This window comes from Octodon degus, unplaced genomic scaffold (assembly GCF_000260255.1).
Source record: "Octodon degus isolate 3935 unplaced genomic scaffold, OctDeg1.0 scaffold00013, whole genome shotgun sequence".
NCBI lineage: Eukaryota > Metazoa > Chordata > Mammalia > Rodentia > Octodontidae > Octodon > Octodon degus.
This window is the reverse complement of record NW_004524589.1, coordinates 18033666-18058615: the sequence shown is the minus strand read 5'-3', so window position 1 is coordinate 18058615 and position 24950 is coordinate 18033666. Positions and strand designations below refer to the sequence as shown.

At 35.1% G+C, this 24950-nt stretch overlaps 1 protein-coding gene and 2 pseudogenes across 11 annotated transcripts in view; 1 reads left to right on the top strand and 2 right to left on the bottom strand.

The window, feature by feature from the left end:
• Rbm26 (RNA binding motif protein 26) overlaps positions 1-24950 on the bottom strand; it is a 90913-nt gene that overhangs the window by 26609 nt on the left and 39354 nt on the right. For 5 of the 11 annotated variants that reach the window (XM_023709604.1, XM_023709600.1, XM_023709602.1 and 2 more), the window contains exons 10-17: positions 16830-16941; positions 15590-15749; positions 13342-13506; positions 12542-12673; positions 11449-11520; positions 4486-4611; positions 4117-4191; positions 2348-2515 (exon numbers count right to left, since the gene is read on the bottom strand). In XM_023709604.1, coding sequence (XP_023565372.1) covers positions 2348-2515; positions 4117-4191; positions 4486-4611; positions 11449-11520; positions 12542-12673; positions 13342-13506; positions 15590-15749; positions 16830-16941 — 1010 coding nt within the window. The remainder of the gene's footprint in view (positions 1-2347; positions 2516-4116; positions 4192-4485; positions 4612-11448; positions 11521-12541; positions 12674-13341; positions 13507-15589; positions 15750-16829; positions 16942-24950) is intronic. The other 6 variants (XM_023709605.1, XM_023709606.1, XM_004626271.3 and 3 more) reach the window with 3 other exon arrangements.
• On the bottom strand, positions 19183-19679 carry LOC101582643 (annotated as a pseudogene).
• On the top strand, positions 20870-24035 carry LOC105741469 (annotated as a pseudogene).

The following is a 24950-nucleotide window of genomic DNA, read 5'->3' as shown; positions in this document are numbered from 1 at the left end:
AAACTGTAAGCTGAATAAACCTTCTTCCCCTTTAACTCTGGAGGTCAGGTATTTTGTCTCAGCAATAAATAACTAAAACAGTGCATAAAGTTCATTTCTACAGACAGTACTATTACTCTAGTTACCAACTACCTCTGTTCAGTAATACTGCAAGAGCTTCTTAAATTACTTCTACTTATACTGACTGCCACATAATGTATATTCTATATAGCAGCCAGAGTGAGCTTTCTATGGTTATGGAGTAATTTCAGGAAGTAGTTGTGAAAAGGAAACAAAAAAACCAAGACCTTTAATAGGTTTCAGTTGTAGAAATAACAGCAATATAAAGTATGCTTTTATGTAGGTAATATACCCACAATTGCTTGTTTACACACATACCCCAAAAAGTACTGAAAGGGTAAACCATAACTGATGGCATTGGTTACCTAGGACATAAAAAAGAGTATCAGGAATCAAAGGACTTTCTATACACACTTTTTTATGCAGTTTGGTTTTTAAATCATGTTAATGTTTTATTTATTCAAATAATAAAATTAAGTCAATCAGAACTGTAGCAAGGGGAAGAACAATCAGCTGAATACAAACAGAAACAGACATTTATCATATTGATTAATATACTGTATCAGAGGGAAACATAAGTAATCCTAGACCAGTTTTCACCTTTTACCCTTAGTGGAATACACTGAGTTTGTAAAGACTGGGAAGAAACTTTGAATTTAAATTTAGCTATTAGAAGTAATACTGGAGGTACAGGATCTCAGGATAAATCCTGAGGGGATTTCACTGACCTTATCAGACCCAAAAGCTACAACTCTTGTCTGCTTTACTTTGGTCTTAACCATCCAGCAGAAAAGTAAAAAAACAAAATATAAGAAGTAAAGCCATGCTGTTATGTTGAGCAGTAGAGGACTCAGGTCAACAATTTCTGACACTGCCAGTTAAGCAGAAGACCCAATACTATTACAGGCTACTGGACTCTTTTAGAATATTTTGCTGAGTTTACACACCTATAATATTCAAATAACGGAACTTAACAAAAAAAGGGTATACAGATGAATGTCCATTTTGTATCTGTGTATTCAAAGTGATTTTGAGATATATAGTTACATTCTCTTAATAAATAGAATGATTTGTTCTAATGGTGTTTGTAAATAGGATCTCATGTCCGCATCTTGTACAGCAATTAACCACTAGGAAGAATGTGTGCAGTGTGTTAATTATTGAATCTGTCCTACCAATTTGGTTTGAAACTGTCTCATTGCTGTTTGTTTCTCAATAAAATTATGGCAAAAAATAAATAAATATCGTAGGTGTTTAAAAAAAAAGTAATACTGTTCAAACAATTTCACAACTATTTTGAGTATGATAGATGTGGTGTCAATGAATAATATACTGATAGAAGTAGGACTACATAATATGGAATAAAAAGTGAAACTATGTGGTGGGTTAAAATCAAAAATGTTAATATTCATTTTACATATACCAATACAGCAAGTATACATGTACCTGTATAATTAGCCTATAATCTTGTATTATTAACCAGTTTTTACCATCTGAAATTATCTTGCTCACTTGTTTGTATCAGATTACTCAAATTTACCCCCCTTCCAAAAAATCCATTCTGTATAGTGCTTTTAGAAAGTTACTTCTCATGAAATAAAGCAAGACACCAATGTTAAAATATCACATCACTTCTCTGGTGTGAGAAATTGAAATGGTATTAAGGACCAACATGTATAAAAGTTCTTGCAAAATAGGAGAATAATGTTCAAATGAGAAGGGGAACAAGGGGGGATGGGGAAGGAAGAGAAAAGGAAGAAACAGAGACTAGGAGGAAAAAATAGAAACAAAACATCTGTAAATTAGGGGGGATGAAGAGTTGAAGGGATGAAAGGGCACTGGATAAAAAAGACTCAAGATATATCATGTACACGTAATGAATGTGATCATTATGTGTATCTAAAATGTACTGATAAAATTAATTTTAAAAAAAAGAATGTTACTTCTCTGTCATTGCCTTTTTATATCTGCCAACTACTTAGGCGGATCAAACTCCTCTGTAAAACAATCAAATACTATATAACTTAATCCCTAAACTCCCTTTTCAAAATTACCCATAATTATTTTACTTATTACTGACTTTCCAATACTAGCTTCACAGGAACCCAAAAGGTTAATAAAGTTCACAACGGCTAGATATTTGAACAATGGGTATTTCCTAAAACTAAATCTTCAAAAACCTCTAGATTTTTGAACAATGAATACTACCTAAAACTGAATCTTCAAAAAACAATGTTAAATGTTTCAAAATAAGCAATGATACAAATAACAACACAACTTAAAATACCTGAGTCTTGGTTTTTATACTTTTTGGAAGACAGCGCCCAGGAGAAGTGGCTTTCACTTCATCTTTCAACTTGGTAATATTTTTTGTCAAGACTTCTAAAGTTTTCATTATTTCTGCTTTATCTTCAGACTTCATCACTTTATTTTTCTCTAGTTTTGAAATTAACATCTGCCAATGTTTAAATAGAAAAATCATAAGGTACTATTAACAAAGCAAAAAATAAAATAAGTTATACTTTTAGTTTCTGTATCATTGATAAAGCTGATTACTATCAGAGTGTGAGTACAGCAGGACAGTAGATCCACATGAAGCTCAGTGTTCCTCACTCCTGGTCTCACTATTTTTCTTTCTGTTACAGAACTCATTACCATTTAGTTCCCTTAGTATATAAATTCACAACACACAACCAGAAGAAATCCAAATTCAATCCCTTCAAAGTCAGAGGAATATAAATTTTACTTTCTAATCCATTTGTTGATATGATGCCTCTTCGGTATCCTCACTCCAAATGTAATGTGTAAACCAAAAAGACAGAGATGCAGTTCCTCTCTAATGTAAGAAATTTGAAATACTGAACTAATATTTATTTCCTTTATCAAAAGGAACACTAACTGGTTAGCCTGAGAATGATATCCTCAACACAGAATACAGGAAACAAGTAAGGTAGTATGTGTATGTGGGGGGCCAAGGACAGCACTCAGCAGCACAGAGCCTGCCTGCCAGGTGCAAGGTCCTGAGTTCAATTTCCAATACCAAAAAAAAGTACATGTGGAAGAAACCACATAGTATTATGCAATCTTTGAGTTACAATAGCTTCAATTTTTGGTGCAAAGCATCTTGAATTCTCTTTATGCAGTAAATCCAAATTTAAATTAGAAGAGACGTACATTTCTAATTTAAATAGATTTTCTGTATTTTCAAATTTTCTACTAACCTTCAATACTAGACATAATGAAGAATGGACACTAATTAAATTTCATAAATGACAGTAACACTGCTGAGGGGCCGGGGAGATGGCTCAGTGGAATAAGCGCTTCCCTGGCAGGCACAAGGGCCTGCGTTCAATCCCTGGTTTCTCAAAAAAATCAACCAAACAAAAAAAAAAAAACCCAAAAAACAAAAAACAAAAAAACACTGCTGAAAGGAAATAGCAGTCACATAAGTAATATTTAGTTTTCTAGTATTTACATTAAAAAGATAAATAAAATTAAAGTGGTAATATATTTTACTTAACGTAAAATATCCCAAATGCTACATTTGCGCAAAAACTAAAACATTTTACATTTTTGTCTTTATATTACAAAAATCTGGTCTGCATTTTACACTTGCATCTCAGCTTGGACTAGATATACTCTCAACACTCAACAGTCAGATGTGGCTATTGGGTACTGAAACAGACAGCACACCACTAGAGGACCCTAAGCCAATATAGAAAGGAACAAATCAACACTGAGAAAGTTTTCCTTCATTATCTGTTGATCAAACTACTGTACACCAATATAGTTGAATACTAACTCATATTTTTCACATTCATAGCCAGTTTCAATAAACTATGTTCATTATTTAATGTATGTTCATCATCCCCAATATGCAATTTTAATATAATACATAATACTGATGATACGATGTCATTGATAAGCATTTCACCTTTATCACACCAATTAAGTAAATCTGTTTCTCCAAACCAGCTAAATAGGATAAGATTAAATTCATAAAAATTGTAACATTTATAGAGTATGCTTCATCAAATCTTAATTTTATTATTTTACCTTCTGTGTTTCAATGTGCTTTTCTAAAATTTCCTGTTTCCTTTTCCTTACATCCTGCTGAAGTTTCAATGCCTCCTAGAGTCAAGGATCAAAAATATCATTAGACTACTATTAAGTGATAAAATAACTCCAGAGAAGAAAAGTTGCTATACTGTAGAAGCTTGGTTAAAAAACTACCAATGTAAAATTATATGTAAACCTGAAATTTGTGTGCATGTTTCAGAGAGAAATCAGGAATATTCAAGGAAAAAAATACAACGGGATAAACATTCAGTAGTAGTCAACACAGTCTTTATTTTTATTCTGTGGTAAACACAAAAGTTTGCCCACATCCAATTTTTGTCTGTGTATTATAGTACCTGAACTTACCTGTTTTTTTTTCTGTGCTTCATTATTATCAACTGCAGGCGTGGAAACAAGTAAGGTTTTTTGTGCAGCCTTCAAAGCAGCTGGATTATACACCGTCTTTGTTAGGCCAGTAGATGTAGACAACACCTACCAATACAAATTTAGTTCCTTAAAAGAATTTATCAACTATTAATAATTACCTAAGTCCCATTGTCCACAGAAAATTTCAAAATGTATTCAAAACAAAATGCACTATGTACTTACAATAATTAAACTACCTTTGATAATATGAAGACTATAGAAGAGGAATAAGCCCAAAAATGGAAGAAAAAAAAATTCCAATTAGCAAATGTTTACAAAAATAGTCACTACCAATGACTAAAGCAAAAGTTTCACAAAAAGCATGGCACAGAAGAAACTGGACATTACCCTTCAATTTAACATGACTGTTCATAATATGCTGTTATGAAATAGATGTATTCATTTTCCATTCCTTTTGCTAACTATGTTCCATACCTGAAATGATCTTTTAAACTTACTCAGGTTTCAGCTTTAACACAAGACCACAAAGCCATGATCATTTTGTTTCTCTAAACAGATCTTTTACATGCAATTCTATTATGTAAAAACTCTACTTTTAGCTATTAGCTATTTAGTAAAGATGATTTAATGAAGCATGCAGTTATATGTCCTCCCTATGTACACTGCAAGGGTGTTGAAACAAAGACCATTTATCTTTGTTTTTCTAGTAACTAAGTCCTGACAACCAAGTAATTTACCATGGGTAAGATTCAAGTGCCACTTTAGGCTACAGTAAAATCATTTTACTGATTACTGCGTATCAGTAAAATGAGGAGGTTCAACTTAATAGTGTCTAACATCTTTACAAAGTCCAGAATTCTCTTTCAGAAAGGGAATTACTTTCTCACTTGGTTCACTGCCATATATTTAGTACCTAGAACAGTGCTGGGATATATAATAAATTTAATAAATTAATATATACAATGTGTCAGTAAACTAAACTCATTACAGGTCAGAATAGACAATCATTCCTACAAAAGGGTTCATTTTTTTTAAAAAAAGTATTTAGAGGCACTTTTTATTTTCATCAAAAGCAAAATGAGCCAGGCATGGTGGTGCACACCTAGAAGCTGAGGTTAGGAAAATCTCTGCAAGTGCCAGGGCAGCCTGGACTACATAATCGACTCAAGGCCAGCCTTCCTTACACAGCAAGACCATGTCTAGATAGATAGACAGACAGACAGACAGACAGACGGACGGACAGATGGACGGACAGATGGACGGACAGACGAACAGAGCAAGAGTTTGACATGCTTGGGGGATTGGGGCGGGGGTAGATGGATATTGTTCTTAGAAAAAGCCCAGAGATCTCTTCAGGGAGATTTATGAATGCTGTAAAATCTAAACATGAACTCATGTATATGAACAATGTAGTTTTGAAGAGGAAAACAATGCTTCTAAAGTCTAACTAGAGTTTATGATCTGAAAATAGTAATGAATTACTCAAATGGAAGACCATCAATAAAAAAAATGGACCTACTTTTAACTACTAAAATTTTAATACATGGGCATATCAGAGAGAAGTAGCAATCTGGAGACCACTAGATCTCTAATCTTTTACCATGAAAATTAGATTAAAGAACAACACCAAGTTAGGCAACTCATCACTACTGTAACTAAGCAACTTAGTTGCAGGTAGTGGTGATCTTAGGGCAACCATACTGCAGATGACTTGTTTGTTAGAAATAAGAACTCTAAAAGGCCCACAATCATTGTAACTTCTTCTAGAATAACCTAAAATACTGTAATCATAGGTGTTCCACTCAGCACAGCTGATGTTTAAAAATGAAGGATCCAATCATTGTTGACCTATACCCAAGTCTAATTTTTTTCAGTAACAGCTAGTACTCTGATATCAACAGGAATTATGAAACAGTTGCATTAAGATACAATTTAGTTACAGTCTAACTTCAATGATCATTCTCTGTAATTCTGAAGAAAAATGTCTGCCACATTACCTTACCACAATACAAAATGCCAAACTGCATTACATAAAGGAGCAGTGAGTTCATAAACAGTAACAACACTGTATGCTGAAAAAGTCTGAATGTAGATTTTTTCGAGGATTCCACAACCGCTTGAAAAGTTGTAACCAAAAAAAAATCTTTATACTCAAGTAAGCTGAAGAGTGTAAATATCAAACCTTTTCTTCTAATGTCAAATACATACTACCATAATAAAAGTAATGAGAAATCCAGAAAACAAGTCATACGGTACTTAACATCATATTTTTCTAACTTCACAAAACAGGGAATGTGCCTTATGAAGCTTTTTTTCTTTTGGTATTTAGGACAGGGTCTACAGTCTCACTATGTAGACTGGACTTGTAGTGACTCTCCTGTTTTACAGCCTCCCAACAGTCTCAACTGCTGTCTCAGCGTGCACTGGGGGCGGGCCTGGCCTAGCAGGCCAAGTGATAAAACTCCTGGCCCTTTAATCCACTGAGCTATTTGGCCCACCCTATGAAGCATCTTTATATTTGTTATCAGACTGTAAGAGATGTTCCTTCAAGGGGAATAAAACTGTTTGTCAAGAATAAAACTCCTTTATTCCTAGAAGAAGCTCTATCCAATAACTTTCTTCCATAAAAACAAGACATCCACCAGGTAATATATTTCATTGAGCTTAAGCTTCAAGGACTCAAGATATGTTCTCCTTGGATATGATAGTACTCAGCAATACTGAAGAAATGTTGCAAATATGCACAATGGTATGAATCAACAGGCAAATGCACATCCTATTACTGCAGCTGCAACTATGACTGGCTATCCAATGCCAACAGGATATTCTCAATAAGACTTTAGAAGTATACACAAATGTCTGTTTTTTGTAATTGCTCTTTATATTGCAACAGACAAGATAATTATTTAAGAAACACAGGAAATATAGAAATGACTGTAGTATAGCAGTAATTATGGTGCACTTTTTCACTAAATTGGACACTTTTCTACATTCCTGAAACAATCTTTACATTTTTTTTTTCACTACACAGTGTTTTCACGAAAGTAACCATACTATGATTTGAAATACAATACTTAAAGGCAAGGCATGGCTTTCCAATAAAAGGTATTTTAAGACTGAAAAGATACATTTTTTAATATCCTCCCATCAAGAGTCTACCATTAAGATACAACCATAAATACCAACAACAAGATGCAGCCCAAAATTCAAAGGAATTAAAATGTAAAACTATGGAGACAATGAACTCTATGAATACAGACACTATTCACAATTTAAATTTTTTTTTCAAGTTTTGATAATACACCAATCTCCTCAATGAATTTTATTTATTGTAAACATCTAGTGGAAAAAAAAAAGATTCAGATGGTTGACAGCTAGGATAACAACAGAGTTCAATGAAATCAATGGCAGGAAATGACAATCCAATAGGAAAAGAAGATGCTACAATTCCTAAGAACAGTCAAAGCTGAGGCAGTTGTACTTCCAAATAACCACACCTTCTGTGTTTTAAAAATGGGTTTGTGCATGTTATGGCTTGTGTCTAAATATACCCCCAAAGCCTCATGTGGTCATAGATAAAGCTTTTTCAGAAGTGGCTGGATCTAGTGTATGATGCAGGGATTAAAAATGTGTGATTATTAAACTAGTCCCCTGATGGGTTTGGCACAGTGCTAGATAGGATTAAGGGCTCACCACCCTGGATGTGAGTGCTACCTGCCTCAAAGGTAAGGATGTAATATAAGAGACAAAAAAAGGGTTGCTTGTTGTTACTTGCTTGCTGCTTTGGCTATCTTCTGTCTGCCATGAACTGTTTCTCCTTTATGATAACCCCCCTCCATGAAACCCTGCCTTGGAGCCAGGAGATTATAGACTAAAATCTCTACAAACTGTAAACCCAACATAAAGCTTTCCTTCTTTAACTATGGGACTGGGTATTTTGTCTTAGCAACAAAAGTAAGACTGCACATGCTGCAATTTTTACATAGGGACTTTACCTACAATGACCTTCTATATGTACTATTAACCCTATCTGTGAATTACTTTGGATCATAATCATATCACAAAATAAAGTTTCTATAATGTTGACATGCATGGGAATTTTCTTTAAAAATTCTGTGGTATAACAATTAAATATCACCATGAGACCAAGATGCATTTTTAGATGGTAAAAATTTACTACTAAAAAATAATATTCTGTATTATGAATACCTAAAACTGATGCAGCTAAGGATTTAAATACACAATTGAAATTGATTACTGAATATTTTTTTCTTTCTTTTTTTTTTTGTGGTAATGGGGATTGAGCTCAGGACCCTGTGCTTGCCAGGCAGGCACTTATTCTACTGAGCCATCTGCCCGGTCCCTTGATTATTCATTCCCTTTACATTCATAAAATGTAGAAAGACTTTAGTAAGATAATTTGAACTGTCTAATGCCTTCTTTTAGAAACTAATCTGATGGTTTATACACCACCACCTTATGCTTCACAAATCTCTAGAGCCTAAGCTACAAACATTTCCACAAATTTATTTAAGTAAGTCTTTATAACTACAGCAATCTCTTAACAGCATCACTTATTCTCTCTCCTAAGCTCACAAAAAAAAATCTTAATGAACAAGCACAAAAGGGCTTCATAGATATTATTTAAAGGTCATAAAAAATTTCATTGTATTATTTGCTTTAATAGTAACAGATATGAGCTTTCAACTTTCTCATTTCAATTTAGAAAAAAAGTTATGATAGGGAACAGTATTTTAGGAATTCTCTGGATGTTTGCCTCTAAGGACTCTGCATTAAAAACCCTTTATAGGGTAGAGGAACACTAACTACCAAGAATATACAAAAGGAAAATACTAAACAGACTAAAATGACCAAATCATATTCTTATGTAAATAGTTTCCTTAAGAGATCTTTACCAAGTAATTTTTCCATCATTAGCCTGCTGTTATTATTGATTTTCGTAAGTTCAGTTAGTGGCTATTATATTAGTATAATATATATATATTATTATCTTATAATAATATATATATATATTATATATATGCTTTCTATTTTAAAGCTAGATAAAAACCCTAACAATGAAAGCAGCATCTAAACACAGTATGAAAATTTTATAAAAGCTGTAAGTAGCATACACTTCAATTTAAAAATCTTGATCTAAACACCTTTAAACATAACTAGGTAGTATTCACGTGTCTCCCAAATTGCTCAGCAGTACTCTCAGTATAACAGATCTTAGTGCTTTTTTTAAATTCCAGAGTTATTTATATTCGAGGATAAACTTAATCAAAATAAATATTCGATACTGCTAAATTTAGTAGCATAAACTAATGCAAAAATTCTAAAACAAGGGACACCACATGGAAAAATGTGCTGGCTTCATGGCAAAGTTCAGTAAGATCTTCAATATTTTAAGAATGCCTAGAACTTAGATCGGCAAGAGAAAATGCACTTGAAGAAAATTACCAAAAACAGGCAAGGGAGAGTAAGTAGAAAAATGCTCCTAAGGGCAGAAAGGAAAACTAGAACAGACCAATCAATAACTGAGGTATATCAATAAGCTGTGAGGCAAAATAATTGAGAAATTCAAAGTTTTTCTAATGAGCTAATATTAAAGTATGTCCAGTTATAAGATGGTAAATTATAAACAGAGGCAGGAATTTCAAGAGGCCAGATAAGACATGGCACCTGGAAGTCAGGCAGCAGTGAAAAAGAAGAGGGAGTACAGATCTTGAGGTTTGTAGATTATTCACCTTAAAAAATGATGGCATCATGTCCAAAGCTGGAAACCAGAAGAATTTATATAGGAAATACTAATTTTAGGCATGCTATGCCTGAAAAAACACTGAGATTACCAAGAAAAAGGTCTGATGTACAGAATGATTCAAATTTCTGGAATCACCAAACTTTTAACAAAGTAAGGGAAATAGTATACAGAAGAACAAGAGATAACAGCATATCATTTAGATTATATGAGATAAGTGTCAATTTTCTTTGTAATGTTCAGAATACCAAGAGCCATGGACTAAAAATAACAGACATCAATTATAGTCTCGCTTAGCAACTCATAATGTATAGCTCATTACATAAAACTATTTGAGCTTTAAGTCTATTTGGGCCATAGGTTAATTCTAATATCCTGTGCTACTGCACTATCACATACCTCAAATGAAACTAAACATCACAGCATCCACACACACCAAAACGAACAAAATAAAACCCCACATCTACACAGAAGACAGATCCATAATGGATTTTTTTTTTTTTTTTTTTTTTGGTGGAACCGGGGATTGAACTCAGGCCCCTGCCCTTGCCAGGGAAGCACTTATTCGACTGAGCCATCTCCCCAGCCCCCATAATGGCTTTAACAAAATTTGTACTATCCTTTCATCTTAAAAAAAAAAGTAAGTACATAGAGTCAGGATCTATTCAACAACTATTAGTAATAAAAACCTTACAACTATATCATTCCTTCCATTTATAAAAGTTTCACTAAACCACATAAACAAGATAAATATTACCATCACCATTTACTGATGAGAAAAAGACTGAGAAAGGTTAAAAGTACTGCCCAACATCATGCAGTTAGTAAGTGAAGAGTCAGGGCTCAAAATCATGTCAAATACCTAGGTTATGGCCCTTGCTATTAAGCTGCCAGCTTTTAAATTAAAATGTACAGTAGCTCTAAAAGAAAATTAACAGGAAAAACAAACAAACAAAAAAAAAAAACAAGCACATGGAAGTAAGCAAATATTAAAATGCTGATGTAAAAATAACAGGAGGCTAATATTTTGCTTTGTCAGCAATAGGAAAGCAAAAGGGCAGGTATAAGAAATACAGACACTATTAAGCAGGAGTTTGGAACTATGAAAAAAATTAAAAATTAAGATGCCACCTGAAAACATTTACGAAGCCAAGACAAACACATCATGCTATTCTTACCTTTTCAGTTGCTGAAACAGATGGCTTTGATACAAAACCCAACCTGTCCTTCACAGATAACTTAGTTACATTCTAAAAAAATTAAAACGGACATATTCAGTGTTTCCCCAAACATATATAAATCTGTTGGGATTTTGAACATTCTGATTTTACTAGTATATACCAATTATATGAGTATACTGATGCTAGGCACAAAAACGTGGGCATTTTTAAAGGCATGAAAGGAAGTGAGGCAGGGAAATGTGTATATAAAAACAAAAGTAAACAGTATGCAATAAACAGTATGCAATATTATTCAATCATTAAAAACTGCATTGTAAAACAAGAAGCCTGAACCAGGTAATTGCTAAAGTTCCTTCCACTGATACTGGAATCATAAATTTTTAAAATCCTGTATTAACAAGTAAAAAAACTGTACATTTTAATTAGATTTGAGTAATTAAGATATGTCTGTTTCTCAAGCTTAGAAATAAGTGTCCTATATAGTACCTAGCTAATTATGGCATCTACTAGCTAAGTAGGAAACTATCCTGATTTTTCTACAGCAAATCCTAAAACATCTGGAACAATGGAAAAGCTAAGTTTTGAAGACTGAAAGTACAGAAACAAGAAACTGCTACTCAAGTGTGGGCGAAATGGAAAGAAATGACATATGGAGGAGAGAATCCCAGGAGTTACACAAAGTAAGCTGCCTACCTAACTTTAAACAGTGTCATATCTGCACGCTTAACCTTGTATTTTAAGCACTCTTATCCCAAAAACTTTCAGTTCAGTCTACTGCACAAAAGAATTCTATAAAAAGACAGGAAAAATAAAGATATATTATACTAAACCACTCTTCAGCAGTTTTCCGGAAAAGTTATCTTCTCCACAGAGAAATCTTTCTTATCCGTTAAGTATTAACTGAATGGAAGAATTGAAGTACTATAAGAAGAGTCCTAACAGTAAAAACATTATGGTAAAAAACTTACAGGTGGGGTTCAATTCACAATCTTATTTCAGTGAAAAATATACACAATGAACTGTAATTCAAACCAAGTGAAATTAATTACATGAAAACGAAGTATGTGACAGGTAAGGAACTTCCATTTACCTGAGGAAGGTCTGAACTAGCACTCTGGGCTTCTGCCGGTTCAACAGTACTTGAAGGTACTGGACCTAACCGCTCTTTGACAGACTGCTTCACAACAGGTAAAATGGGCTGCTGGACTAAAGGCTGTATTACCTCAGAACAAGAAAAAAATTTTAAACAATCTGATTAGTTGGGGAGCATAAAACTAACTTTTGTTACTTTTTACTAAACTTTTCATACACAGAAAAATGTTTTAAACACAGCTTATAATCAAAACCCAAGTGTTTTTCAATTTCCTTCCTGTGTTTGTATGTGTGTGTGTTCTTTGTGTGTGTGTTCTTTGAAAGAAATATGTTACAAAGTTTGGGGAGAAATACAATTTATCCTTCATTGTGGTCAAACAACTGAAAAACAAAGTGTGCTATAACCCAGCTGTCTATGCTATCAATCTAACATACAATATAATACTGACATACTCACTAATGGGTAGGGTGGAGAAAACAGAGAATGAAGAAACATTTCTAAGATGAACCAACAATTTTAATTTATAAGATATACATAGCTATATTTATGAAGTGTCTCTCATCTACCAGGAACTGTTCTATATACTTTATATAAACCATCTTTTAATTCCCCAAATTAGGGATTGATGTCACACTTAAAGAATAGGATGGTGAGGTAGCTTCTCAAATTTATAGAGTTAATAGTAGGAAAACTAGAATATAAATTCATGTCTTCCTAATTCCAATGACTCTGCTATTAAACAGTATGCTAGGAGATCTCCAAGAAAGTATTTAATTTCACATAAATTTCTCTCTTACCTTTGGGGATGTAGTTTGTAACTGCTGAGTGCTCCCTTCTCTGTGCCAATAAACCTTAATAAAGCGGTTGTTTAATACTGCTTCTGTACTTGATATTGCTTTCTTTGCTTCTTCATATGTTGCAAATTGGATAAGGGCACCTTCAGGATCACCATTATAGGCAACCTAACATTTAAAATATAAAAATGAATTTCTAAAGGGATTTGTTGCTTCACACATTAAAATTCTTAGGGCTGGGGAACTTCAAGTTATGAAATCCTGATCCTTCCAAGTAAGAGACTACTTTCATGTTTCCTTATATCTATAGTGTCACCAGTATATTTAGTCCAGGAAAAATAGTAACCAAAGATTTTCATACTATCAATAAAGCTTCTTACATTTAACAGCAGAGGACTATTTGCATTAACGTTGTACACAGCATCCAAAATGTTTCTCTTTTTACACGTTTGGTTTAATATTGGATATAAGAAAGAATTTCCGAAGGGCCAGCTAAACAGCTCAGCAGATTAAAGAGCCTGCAAGCAGGGCCTGCTGCCGGGGAACACTGAGACAGCAAATGAGACTGGGTGTGGTGGTGCGCACCTATAATCCCAGCACTTGGGAGGCTGTAAACAGGAGGATCACTACGAGTCCCATCTATGTAGTGAGACCTGAAAACCCAGTAGACTCTTCCCTAAAATATACCGGGGGGGGGGGGGGGGGGGGGATTTTTATAGTCAATGGCCAAAATGGATAGATATAGTCTAAAAACGAAAGTACTGGGTCCAGGATACAGCTCAGTAGCAGAGTACCTGCCTGGCAAGAAGAGAGTACTCTGCTTTGGAACAGGTGATCTTGAGCTCAAAATTACATAAAAACCATCCGTGCAATAGCCCAAATTTGTAATTAATTCAAGGAATAAATGAGCCTGATAATTAAAAAATGGAGAAAAACCATTCCAAATTTTCGACTGTTTCAATAATATCAATGTTTACCCAAGTGTGACTTAGAAACCACAGTGTGCAGCAACACAAAGATCATATTGCTTGGCTCAAACCTGGACTGACTTCTGCATGAACAAGGCATTAACCTTGCTGTGTCTCACATCCTCTGCTACATGTGGGAATAGTAACTATCCATTCCTCAGTGTTACTTTAAGAAATAATTCACTTACACCAAAAAACAGAATTCAATAAATATTAGTTACAATTTAAAAAATGATTTGATAGCACTTTAATATTCATTTTTAGAATTTAAAAGCATCGGTTTCACTAATGTTTAATAAATGTGAAACTTACGGATTTTATTTTAAATAATTTTGAAAAATGTTTTCTTTCTTTTTTTCCCTCCCTATATATTTTAGAGAAGGATCTACAGGGTGTTCAGGGTCTCACTACCAGATTGGACTCATAGTAATCCACCTGTTTACAGCCTCCCAAGAGCTGGGGTTACAGGAGCATCTCACCATGCCCAGTCTCATTTGCACTCAGTGTGCCCTGAGGGTAGGGCCAGCATAGCAGGCAGGAAAAATGTTTTTTAAATAATGCAATATATGTAGTTACAGAAAAAGAACCAAAAAAGATGGATAAATGAACAATAGAGAGATAACATGTTTTGCCTCAGTTCTGAAATATTTTTTGCATGTTTATATTTTTAGATTTATATTACCACTAGTAGTTAATGTTATCAAGAACTGGGAACTTTTTTTAATGTATAGATACAAATGTGGTACACTGAATTACCCTAATGCTATTAAAAGGTATACAAAATTAGGTAAGTAACTATAAGATAGGCATACTACCAATACTTCTAAAAGTTTATGTATATACAGACACACCAATACATAGAAAAATCTAAAGCAAAACATGGTAAGCGGTAATAATAAAATTTTATAAAGATAAGGGAAAGTGAAGAACATAGAAAGTGGAAAAGGAAACAGTTCCTTTAAATTTTTTTTATACATCTTTATTTCCCTATCTCAAACATGCCTTTCCCACTTTCACTATTTTTGTAAGTGTTTTTCAGTTATCCCCTCCTCACCCCACCCTCGGTACCTGGGATTGAATTCAGGACCTTGAGCTTGCCAGTCAGACACTTACACCACTGAGCTATCTCACTGGCCCTAAGGTGTTTTATTACAATAACAGAAAGACACAATGTCTGATTTCCTAACTTTATAATGTTAACAAATTTTATCTATTTCTTTATAAAAATATTTTAGTATTACATTAAATTAAGCAAGTACATGGAACCATTTTATGGCACTTACCTGTAAATTAACCAATGTTCCAAATCGACTAAAATGTTCATTAAGTTTGCTGATATTATTTAATTCTGGGGGAACTTTTCTTAGTTCAAGTTTAGTATTTTCATTCCCAAACTGAACCTTCTTCTGAAAGCCTGGGCTGTTTGTCCTATTAAAATTTGGTCTGTAAACAAAAATCAAGTTGATCAGCACATTACACCACTACAAAGGAGTAAAGTTTCACATATAAGGCAAATATTTAATTAAGTCCAATTTTTGCCTCCAAAATAAAAAGTACAAGTTGATAAAGGAAATTTACATTTTCTTCCAAATAAATTCCCAAGTTAACAGTGTTAACATCTTTCATGGAAATACCTGAGAAGGACTCTGTCATATGCTTTGGTACTCTTGGGTTCTTATTTAACATCTTTAGCTGAAAAGGTCTTAGTATCCTCAATCAGACTATTTTCAAATAAAACCTTCTTCCATGTCAAAATAAGCTAGCTTGTTGAAAAGTATCCACTCTTAAATTTTGATATGATTTCAAATTTAATTTTCTGGATATAAAGAATGACCCCATTAACCTCTTTATAGCTTAAACAGACAAAAACATAAGTGCTAGAAAAACACATACACAACTGACATTTGAAAAATATAAAACTGTGCCTAACAGTTTGCCTCAAATCACAAAATTACACAATTAATTACAAAGCACAACTATGAGCTACCCATTACTAAAGCTCAAATGGTGTGGCAGTAGTCGCTTTCCACTACATGCACACTTATAAATGAATCATCATACTCTCAACATTGTTCCCATATATTTTTCTTAGAAGTTCTTCATATTTCTTCCAACCCTGCATAAAACTTTCTGTCTCCTAATAGGAACTGCCTACATGCTGCATTCTGTTCCCAAATCTGATGTACAGATCAATTTTTTTTTCCTATAAATTTTTCCCTAATTGAGGGGGGTGTCCTCCTACATATAGCTAGTATTTAAGTTATTTAAGTAAGGGATGGTTTTTCTTGGAGAAGTGAAATAAGGAAAAATAGTGCCCTCAAAAATTCCATCCATTGTATAAGAAAATGATTTCCTAGTACCAAACAACTAAACTACAAATGCCTAGAAAATAACATTTATTTTACTTTGGACTGCCTGTACAATAGAATAATTCAACATTTTCAAAAGAAGGAAATATTATATGGTCATAATCATACAGTAACAATCTGAAAAACCAGTCTTCAGTTTTCCCTGCCAGCTTACTTATCAAACCAAGTCTTCTTTGCAGGACCTCCAGGCTCCCCGGAACCTATCGTTCTTTTTCTCGATTCTGAATCCACTACTATCCTCATACTGCTTTTATTAGGAGGCTTTTCTGTGATTAAAAGAAAATGAAAGAAAGCATAGATTAATACATTTATCAGAGCTACTTCCTTAATTCATATTGAAAAGTTTCTGGCTTTCTGACCAAATATATGTAATTAAAAAAAAAAAATAGAAATAAAAGTACAAACATAATAACCCAAGGGATTTTTAATCTACTTCAAATATTCTTCTAATTCTCATCTATCAATTGTAAAAACAAACAATAATTACCACATGCCAAACTCAAGTATGATTCATTAGGGAATTTTAAGGGTAAAAACCCATGTGAGAATTCCCATTTGCCAACACTCTCACCACAAATAAATATACTATACAAAAACACAAATATATTACCTGAGCCTTTAAGTCCATTACTTTGAAATCAAATGTACAATCTAATATATTCAAATTTAACTGAATGATCTCTGAGAATCTGTAAGAGTTGTGGATAAAGCTGTTTATTTCAACAGCAACAATATTAACATACTGTAAATATATTTGATTGAAAAAGAAAGTTTACAAAATACAGTATGCAAGAATATAAGTGTATCCAATACTATGTAAAGACATATTTACAACTACAACTTCCTTGATATAAACTTGCCCTACTTTTCCTCATCTAGTCCATTGTCCTAAAGGTTTTGCTTCCAGATTTCTCTAGTAATCAATTATCAGTAGAGAAGCCCCAAAGTCAATGCCTCAAAAATCCTGCTGCTCTATTCCACTGTCAATCTTTTCCACGAACACTTAATATTACAGATAAAATTAACCCATTTTTTGTAAAGAAACCCTTATAAAACCATTTCCCCTTTAGCTACTCCATACACCCTCCACATCTGTGCAGCTATTTGCTAAAAGATGTGTACATTGACCTAACTTTGCTTGCTTATCAACTATGCACTCACTAATCCTCCAATCATAACTATTCCCATTACTGAAAATACACTGTTAATCACTGATGTTCTAACACACTGCTGAAGCCTGTAAATACTTTTCAGTCCATTTGTTACATAACCTCTAAGAAGTATCTGTTGCTGCTGCTAATCTTCCTGCCTTCAAATATCTAGATTTCTGGGAATCTCCACCTCCTACTTTTGTATGTACCTTCTGGTTTCACCTATAAAACCTCCTATAAAAGTCTCCTATAAAACCTATGTAATTTCCTCTATCTACTTGAGTCTTTTCATCTCTACACAATCTCTCCCACAGCCATGGCTTCGTTCATCTTTTTCGATGATTCTTGCAAGTTGAATATTAGAAAAATACACAAATAGGTGGGCAAGGGGACGCACACATGTAATCCCAGCACTCGAGAGGTTGAGGCATGAGCACTGTCATTCATTGTATGATATGGTGAATTTAAGGCCAGCCTGAACTACATAGTGAGATTCTGTCTGTTTTTAACAAAGAAAAGAAGCATACAAGAAAGGCTTTTATAGTCTATATAATTCAAACTTACAAATTTCAGTATGACTCTTATTTCCCTTTACGTGCTCAATTACTAAGGTTAACAAAAAGAAGGTTAAGAGTCAGTACTTTTTTTTTCTTTTAACAATTTGTAACCAAAACTTTAATTCCAAAGAGTCTCACAAAACATATTACAAATGACAGCATGAAAAAACCTTGCACAGTAACATAAAAGTTCAGCTCTACAATGTACCCTTAAACTGGCAGGACATTGGTTCTTTGAAATCTCAGGTTTCCAAATAAAGATAAAAACAGATATGTACTCGTAGGAAGCATCACAAGGAACATTTGTGACCTAGCAAGGGTAAACACTCTTGAAATTTATCTGATTCTATACCAACCAGGAAACTACTGCCCAGGACAAAGACCAGTTCCATTTTTAAAACCAAACTCACCTAGTTTTACATGTGGCCTTTATCTGTACCTGGTGGCACATCTGTACACTACTGTCTCAACTATGAAACAGGTCTTGTTCAATTTTAACTAGGCAGAGTTTAGAGGTTTATTTTCAGTCTGTGCAAGACTAAAGCTCAAAGCAAATTTAATTTAGCTTAAGGGAACATTGTAAAGTAACAATTCTTGGTATTACACACCTTGTATGATCCCTCTCAAACCAGAGAGAATTATATTACATTGTGGTTCACAAAGACACAAAGGTGAACAGCTAAAACATCTTAAAAACACATCAAGCTTATGAAGTCTCACACAAAACTTGGATTTTCTGTACATACTCCCAGTCAGTGAAGCTAATTCCTGTATATCATTTCTCCTGTAAACTGATCTTCTATTTCCTTTCATTTGACCTAGATCAGCTGTGATATCTAGACATGGACGGGACGGCTTGTGATTTCTCTCCCTAGACAGTGATTTCTCTCTTCTCCTATCTCTAGAAAGAGACCTGCTCTGCTGCAGGAGAAACTTCTCCTTTGTGGAGATGTATGGTGAGGTGAGGTCTCCTCCTCCGATAATATAATAATCTTGAAGGCGACGACCCCAAGAAGCAGAAAGGCCACGATTTTGACTTCTCTTTTCACCATTGGATAGTTCCACTCTGACAAGGCAGCCATATAATGTTCTTCCATCTAGCTCTCGGACAGCATCCACTGCATCTCAGGGATCCTCAATTCAAGAAAAAGCAAAGCCAGGAGGGTTTCTAGAAATCCACACACTCGGCAGTGGTCCATAATAGCCAAAAGCCCATCCCAGTTCAGTCTTGTTGCCACTGTTGCCAAGATTTCCTACATAAACCTTATAGTCCAGTGGGTGGGAATCACGATGCATTTTGAGATCCGGGGTTAGAAATGAGGTTTGAAACCACATGCACCCAGTGGATCTCATTCCCCTCCAACTCAGCTCTTCTACACACACTCAGTTACCTGGTGTCCACGAAATGGCCAGAGTCAATATTTTACATATTCATGATTTCAAAATTTTCTAGTCAGCTGTCTCTCAAGGACCTAAGATTTCCAAATCCAATCTCCTCCTGAATGTCTCTGCTCAAATGACTCATGGCACAATTAAAAACTTACAAAACTAAGTTTATCTCCCTATCAAATTTGGTCTTCTTCCACAACAAACAATACTATCTGCCTGATTATCTAGGAAAATATCTGGTTTGTAACGCTGTCCTTACCATTAATCCTATTCAAAGCCCCACAATCTAGTAAAAGTGTTGTCAAGTCTTTCTGCTGAACTTCAATCTTTCCACTTTTATTATTACCCTAATCCAGCTACAATCACCTATATTCTTGAATTCCTCAAATGCCTTTATGGACTTAAGTCTTTTTACATCCATTCCAGAAATAAAATTTCTTTCTATGGTACATGTGCTTCTTGATTTACGCCACTTCTCTGGCTGTGTTTTATTCTACAACTCCACAACCCATTAGGCAGAAACATCCTGCATCTAGCGTTACTGATATTCACAGGGTATACTAGTTGCTATACCCAGTGACACCTCTGTCATCTACAAAAAGACAGTCTTATCTTTTACCCTGGGTCACTAGTCTTTTCTGAGAATCTTTGAACTATCTAAACTTCTCTTTTACTTTAGTACGTACTGCATTTGGAAGCTAAGATAGTGATGTGTTTTTCCTCCAGTAATTGAGATGAATTGCCCTAATTAATCTTTATTTTTTCACTTACGGTTTCTTTTTATTAATATTCAAGACCAGTGTTAAAAATAAAGAAGCTAAGTTCCTTTTCTTATAAAATCAGAAAATGTGTCTAATCATTAGTTTTTCCCAGAATATTCTTTTAATGAATTGCTAAAAATTGTCGGATTCGATTTTGTTGACCACAAATTGGAAACTACTTAGCCACCCCACCCCCACCCCACCCCACCCCGCCCCCCTATATCCAAGCGTGAGAACATCTATCAGGTTCACTTAAGTTTAGAAATACACAAAGAGTGGGAAGGAAGTAACGTCAGCTGGGAGAGTCATGCTGGGACCCTGGGTTTCTCCACAAGCATGTCGCACTTGCAGATGAAACTCCTGCGTAAGATCGAGAAGTAGAACCTCAAACTGCGGCAGCAGAACCTAAAGCTGCTGGAAACTTCCAATGTGAGCCTGTAAGAAATTCAAAATGGCATTGTGCCCAAAGAAACAAGATTTTAAAAACAGTTTTAAAAATCCCTAAAACATTCTACAAATGGGGGCTTGTCTGAAACTGAAAATGGAGATGTGTCTGAAGAAACAGGGCAAGTTGGGAAAGTTAAAAAATCTGCAGAACTTTCTGTGACTGCCAGCTTGTCTGAAGCTCAAAATGGAAATGAGCCTGAAGAAAGAAGGAACATCAGAAAAGTTAAAAAACCTCTGAAATATTCCACAAACGGGAGATTGACAGAAACTCAAAATGGAGATGAGCGTGAAGACACAGTGGAAAATGTCAGAGTTCAAAAGTCCCTCCCAGAAACCTGCCATGGTAGGCAAGGCAGAAGCAGCAACACAGTCTCCCAACTCAGAATCAAAAAAAGAAAAAGAAGAAAATTAGTGAATGATGCTGGGCCTGATACAAAACAAGCAAAAACTAAAGAAAGCACTAAGACTCCTGGACAAATAAAAGACGGTGTGGAAAAGTCAGGTGGTGAGGACGGTGACAGCAAGGTGCCCAGCCTGTCCCTGGGACTGACAGGAGCTTTTGAGGATACTTCTTTTGCTTCTCTAACTGATCTTGTCAATGAAAACACTCTGAAGGCAGTAAAAGAAATGGGTTTCACAAACATGACTGAAATTAAATTCAACATAAAAGTATTAGACCACTTCTGGAAGGCAGGGATCTCTTAGCAGCTGCAAAAACAGGCAGTGGCAAAACCCTTGCATTTCTCATCCCTGTGATTAAACTCATTGTTAAGTTAAAGTTCATGCCCAGGAACAGAACAGGGGCTCTTATTCTGTCTCCTACTAGAGAACTGGCTATGCAAATGTTTGGTATCCTTAAGGAGCTAATGACCCACCACATTCACAGGTATGGCTTGATCATGGGCGGCAACAACAGGTCTGCGGAGGCCCAGAAACTTGCTAATGGGATCAACATCAACGTGGCCACCCCTGGCCACCTCCTGGACCATAAGCAAAATACTCTTGGGTTTATGTATAAAAATATACAGTGTCTGGTTATTGATGACGCAGATCGTATTTGGATGTTGGATTTGAAGAAGAATTAAAGCATATTATTAAACTACTGCCAATATGCAGACAGACCATGCTCTTTTCTGCCACACAAACTCAAAGTTGAAGACCTGGCAAGGATTTCTTTAAAAAAGGAGCCATTGTATGTTGGTGTGGATGAAGACAAAATTAATGTCACAGTGAATGGTATTGAGCAGGGATATGTTGTTTGTCCCTCTGAAAAGAGATTCCTTCTGCTCTTTACATTCCTTAAGAAGAACCGAAAGAAGAAACTCATGGTCTTCTTTTCATACTGCATGTCTGTGAAATACCACTAGGAGTTGCTGAACTACACTGATTTGCCTGTCTTGGCCATTCATGGGAAGCAGAAGCAAAATAAGCGTACAACGACATTCTTCCAGTTCTGCAATGCAGATTCCGGGATATTGCTGTGCACGGACGTGGCAGCGAGAGGGCTGGATATTCCTGAAGTCGACTGGATCGTTCAGTATGACCCTCCAGATGACCCTAAGGAATATATTCATCGTGTGGGTAGGACTGCCAGAGGCCTGAACGGAAGAGGGCATGCCTTGCTCATTTTGTGCCCAGAAGAATTGGGTTTTCCTTCGTTACTTGAAGCAGTCCACGGTTCCACTAAGTGAATGTGACTTTTCCTGGTCTAAAATTTCTGACATTGTCTCAGCTTGAAAAATTGATTGAAAAGAATTACTTTCTTCATACATCTGTCCAGGAAGCATACAAGAATACGAGCATATGACTCCCACTCTCTAAAGCAGATCTTTGATGTTAATAACCTAAATTTGTCCCAGGTTGCTCTGTCATTTAGTTTCAAGGTGCCTCCTTTTGTGGATCTCAATGTGAACAGCAGTGAAGGCAAGCACATAAAGAGAGGAGGCGGCGGCGGATTTGGCTACCAGAAAAGCAAGGAAGTTGAAAAGTCCAAAATCTTTAAACACATTAGCAGGAAATCATCGGACAGAAGACAGTTCTCTCAGTGAACACAAGTTCCTCTGATCTAGAGCAACCCTTCTGAAATGAATTTATTTTCCTTTACAAAGAAATTTTTGTAGTCCTTTTAGTCTTTCTCATCTTTGCTGTGATCATATAATTTTTCAATTTTAAATACTCCCTGCAAAAATTGTTGTTACTGTCTTATTACCAGCATAATTTTTTTTGTAGCTTTCCTTTATGCTACAGGAAGGCTTTTGTGGCACGCACTTCTATGCTGACGTACTATACAGAGTGACTTGGTATGCTGCTAGGTGGTGGCAATGCAGAAGCAAGTCTAGCCTCACCCTTGGGGTCTGGGTCTTAGACCTCAAGAGTGGTTTGGAGCAGCTCCTGAAAATGCAGTTGGAAAGGGCACGGCACTTCAAGAGACACACAGGCAGCAGCTGTAGGTAAAAGCTGTCATTTTGATGCTTCGGGCCTTACAACAACAAGCTTAGCAAGGACAGTGGGTCGATAGGTAGGTGGTATTTTATGTTTATTGCGAGGTGATTTGGATGGTAGTAAAACCTTCCAACTGTGCAGCATAAAGACAAGGGCAAATATCAGTAGACTTAACACCAAGTCTAAAATAGTGCCCAGTGTGTACGTTAAATTCTTTTTGAGGAAAAAATGATCTCTTCCAGGTCCATGAAAAAAGTACATCGGTGGTAAAAATTGCAGCAAACAGATTAGAAAACACAGGAATGTTTTTGTGTAGGACCACTTGATTTGTAGTGAGTTTTGTGTGGTGTGTAACTACAAAATAGCTAATGTTAGTAGCAATTCAAATTGCTGTCATGCCATTTATATTCAGAATCTGGTTAAATGCAGTTATGCAGAGGACATCAAGTGTAGAGAAAAGAGGTCAATGAATGGCAGTACAGTGGAAGACGAAGAGACCTGCAGCGGCCACTTCCGCGTGACCATTGTCCTGGCTGCACTTCCTTGGATTTCAGACCTAGCTACTGAACATCTGGCTTGGCTTCTTGGATTCCTGACTCCTGGCCTAAAATAACTTTCTTCAATACTGTTTGCTTCAGAAACAATTATGTTTCAAAAAATATGCAAAAGCAAAGGAAGAATAATCACTGGACTGAGGTAATACTGAGGACAGAATTGGTATTTTGGTATGTGACCTTCTAGATTTTTATAAGCATATTTATACTTTTTTTTTTTACCAAAAGTGAAGTTATCTTCTGCCTACTACTTATAACCAGCTTGTTTCATATCATTTCCTTGAGTCATTTTATAAAAAAGAAATACACACACACACACACACACACACACACAAAGAAATACACAGAGTAATTATCAAGATTTCTAGGAAACTTTTACATTAGTATTTAACACATTCAAAGGCCCAATTCTTTTTCATTTTTTAATGGTAATTTTCCATTAAGATTTTAAAGTTATTAAGCATGGAAGAAAAACTATCACCTATAACTACTATAATCTTTGATAAACTTAAATCATCTATAGGCTATTAGGAATGTATAACAATTACATAATCAACAATACTATAAGCTTTTTATATATGTGACAAACCAGGACAGTGAATTTGCAATATAAATCAGGAATAAATAAAATATATCAGGGTGTGAGGAAGGCACTGAAAAAATGTGAAAACAGCATTATAGACAATCTTAAAAGGGCTGGCCTGATAGCTCAGTGGACTAAAGTGCCTGCTTAGGCAGAGCACAGCAGCCAGGGTTTGATCCCCAGTGTGCAGTGTCGGTCCCGCCCCCTGGGGTGTGCTGAAATGAAAATCAAGACTGGGCATGGTGGTGCGCACCTGTAATCCCAGTGTTTGGGAGGCTGAAAACAGGAGGATCACTACAAATCCAATCTATGCAGTGAGACCCTGTAGGCCATGTATCCCCTGTACTAAATGCATTAAAAAAAAAAAAAAGAAAAAGAAAAAAAAAGATTA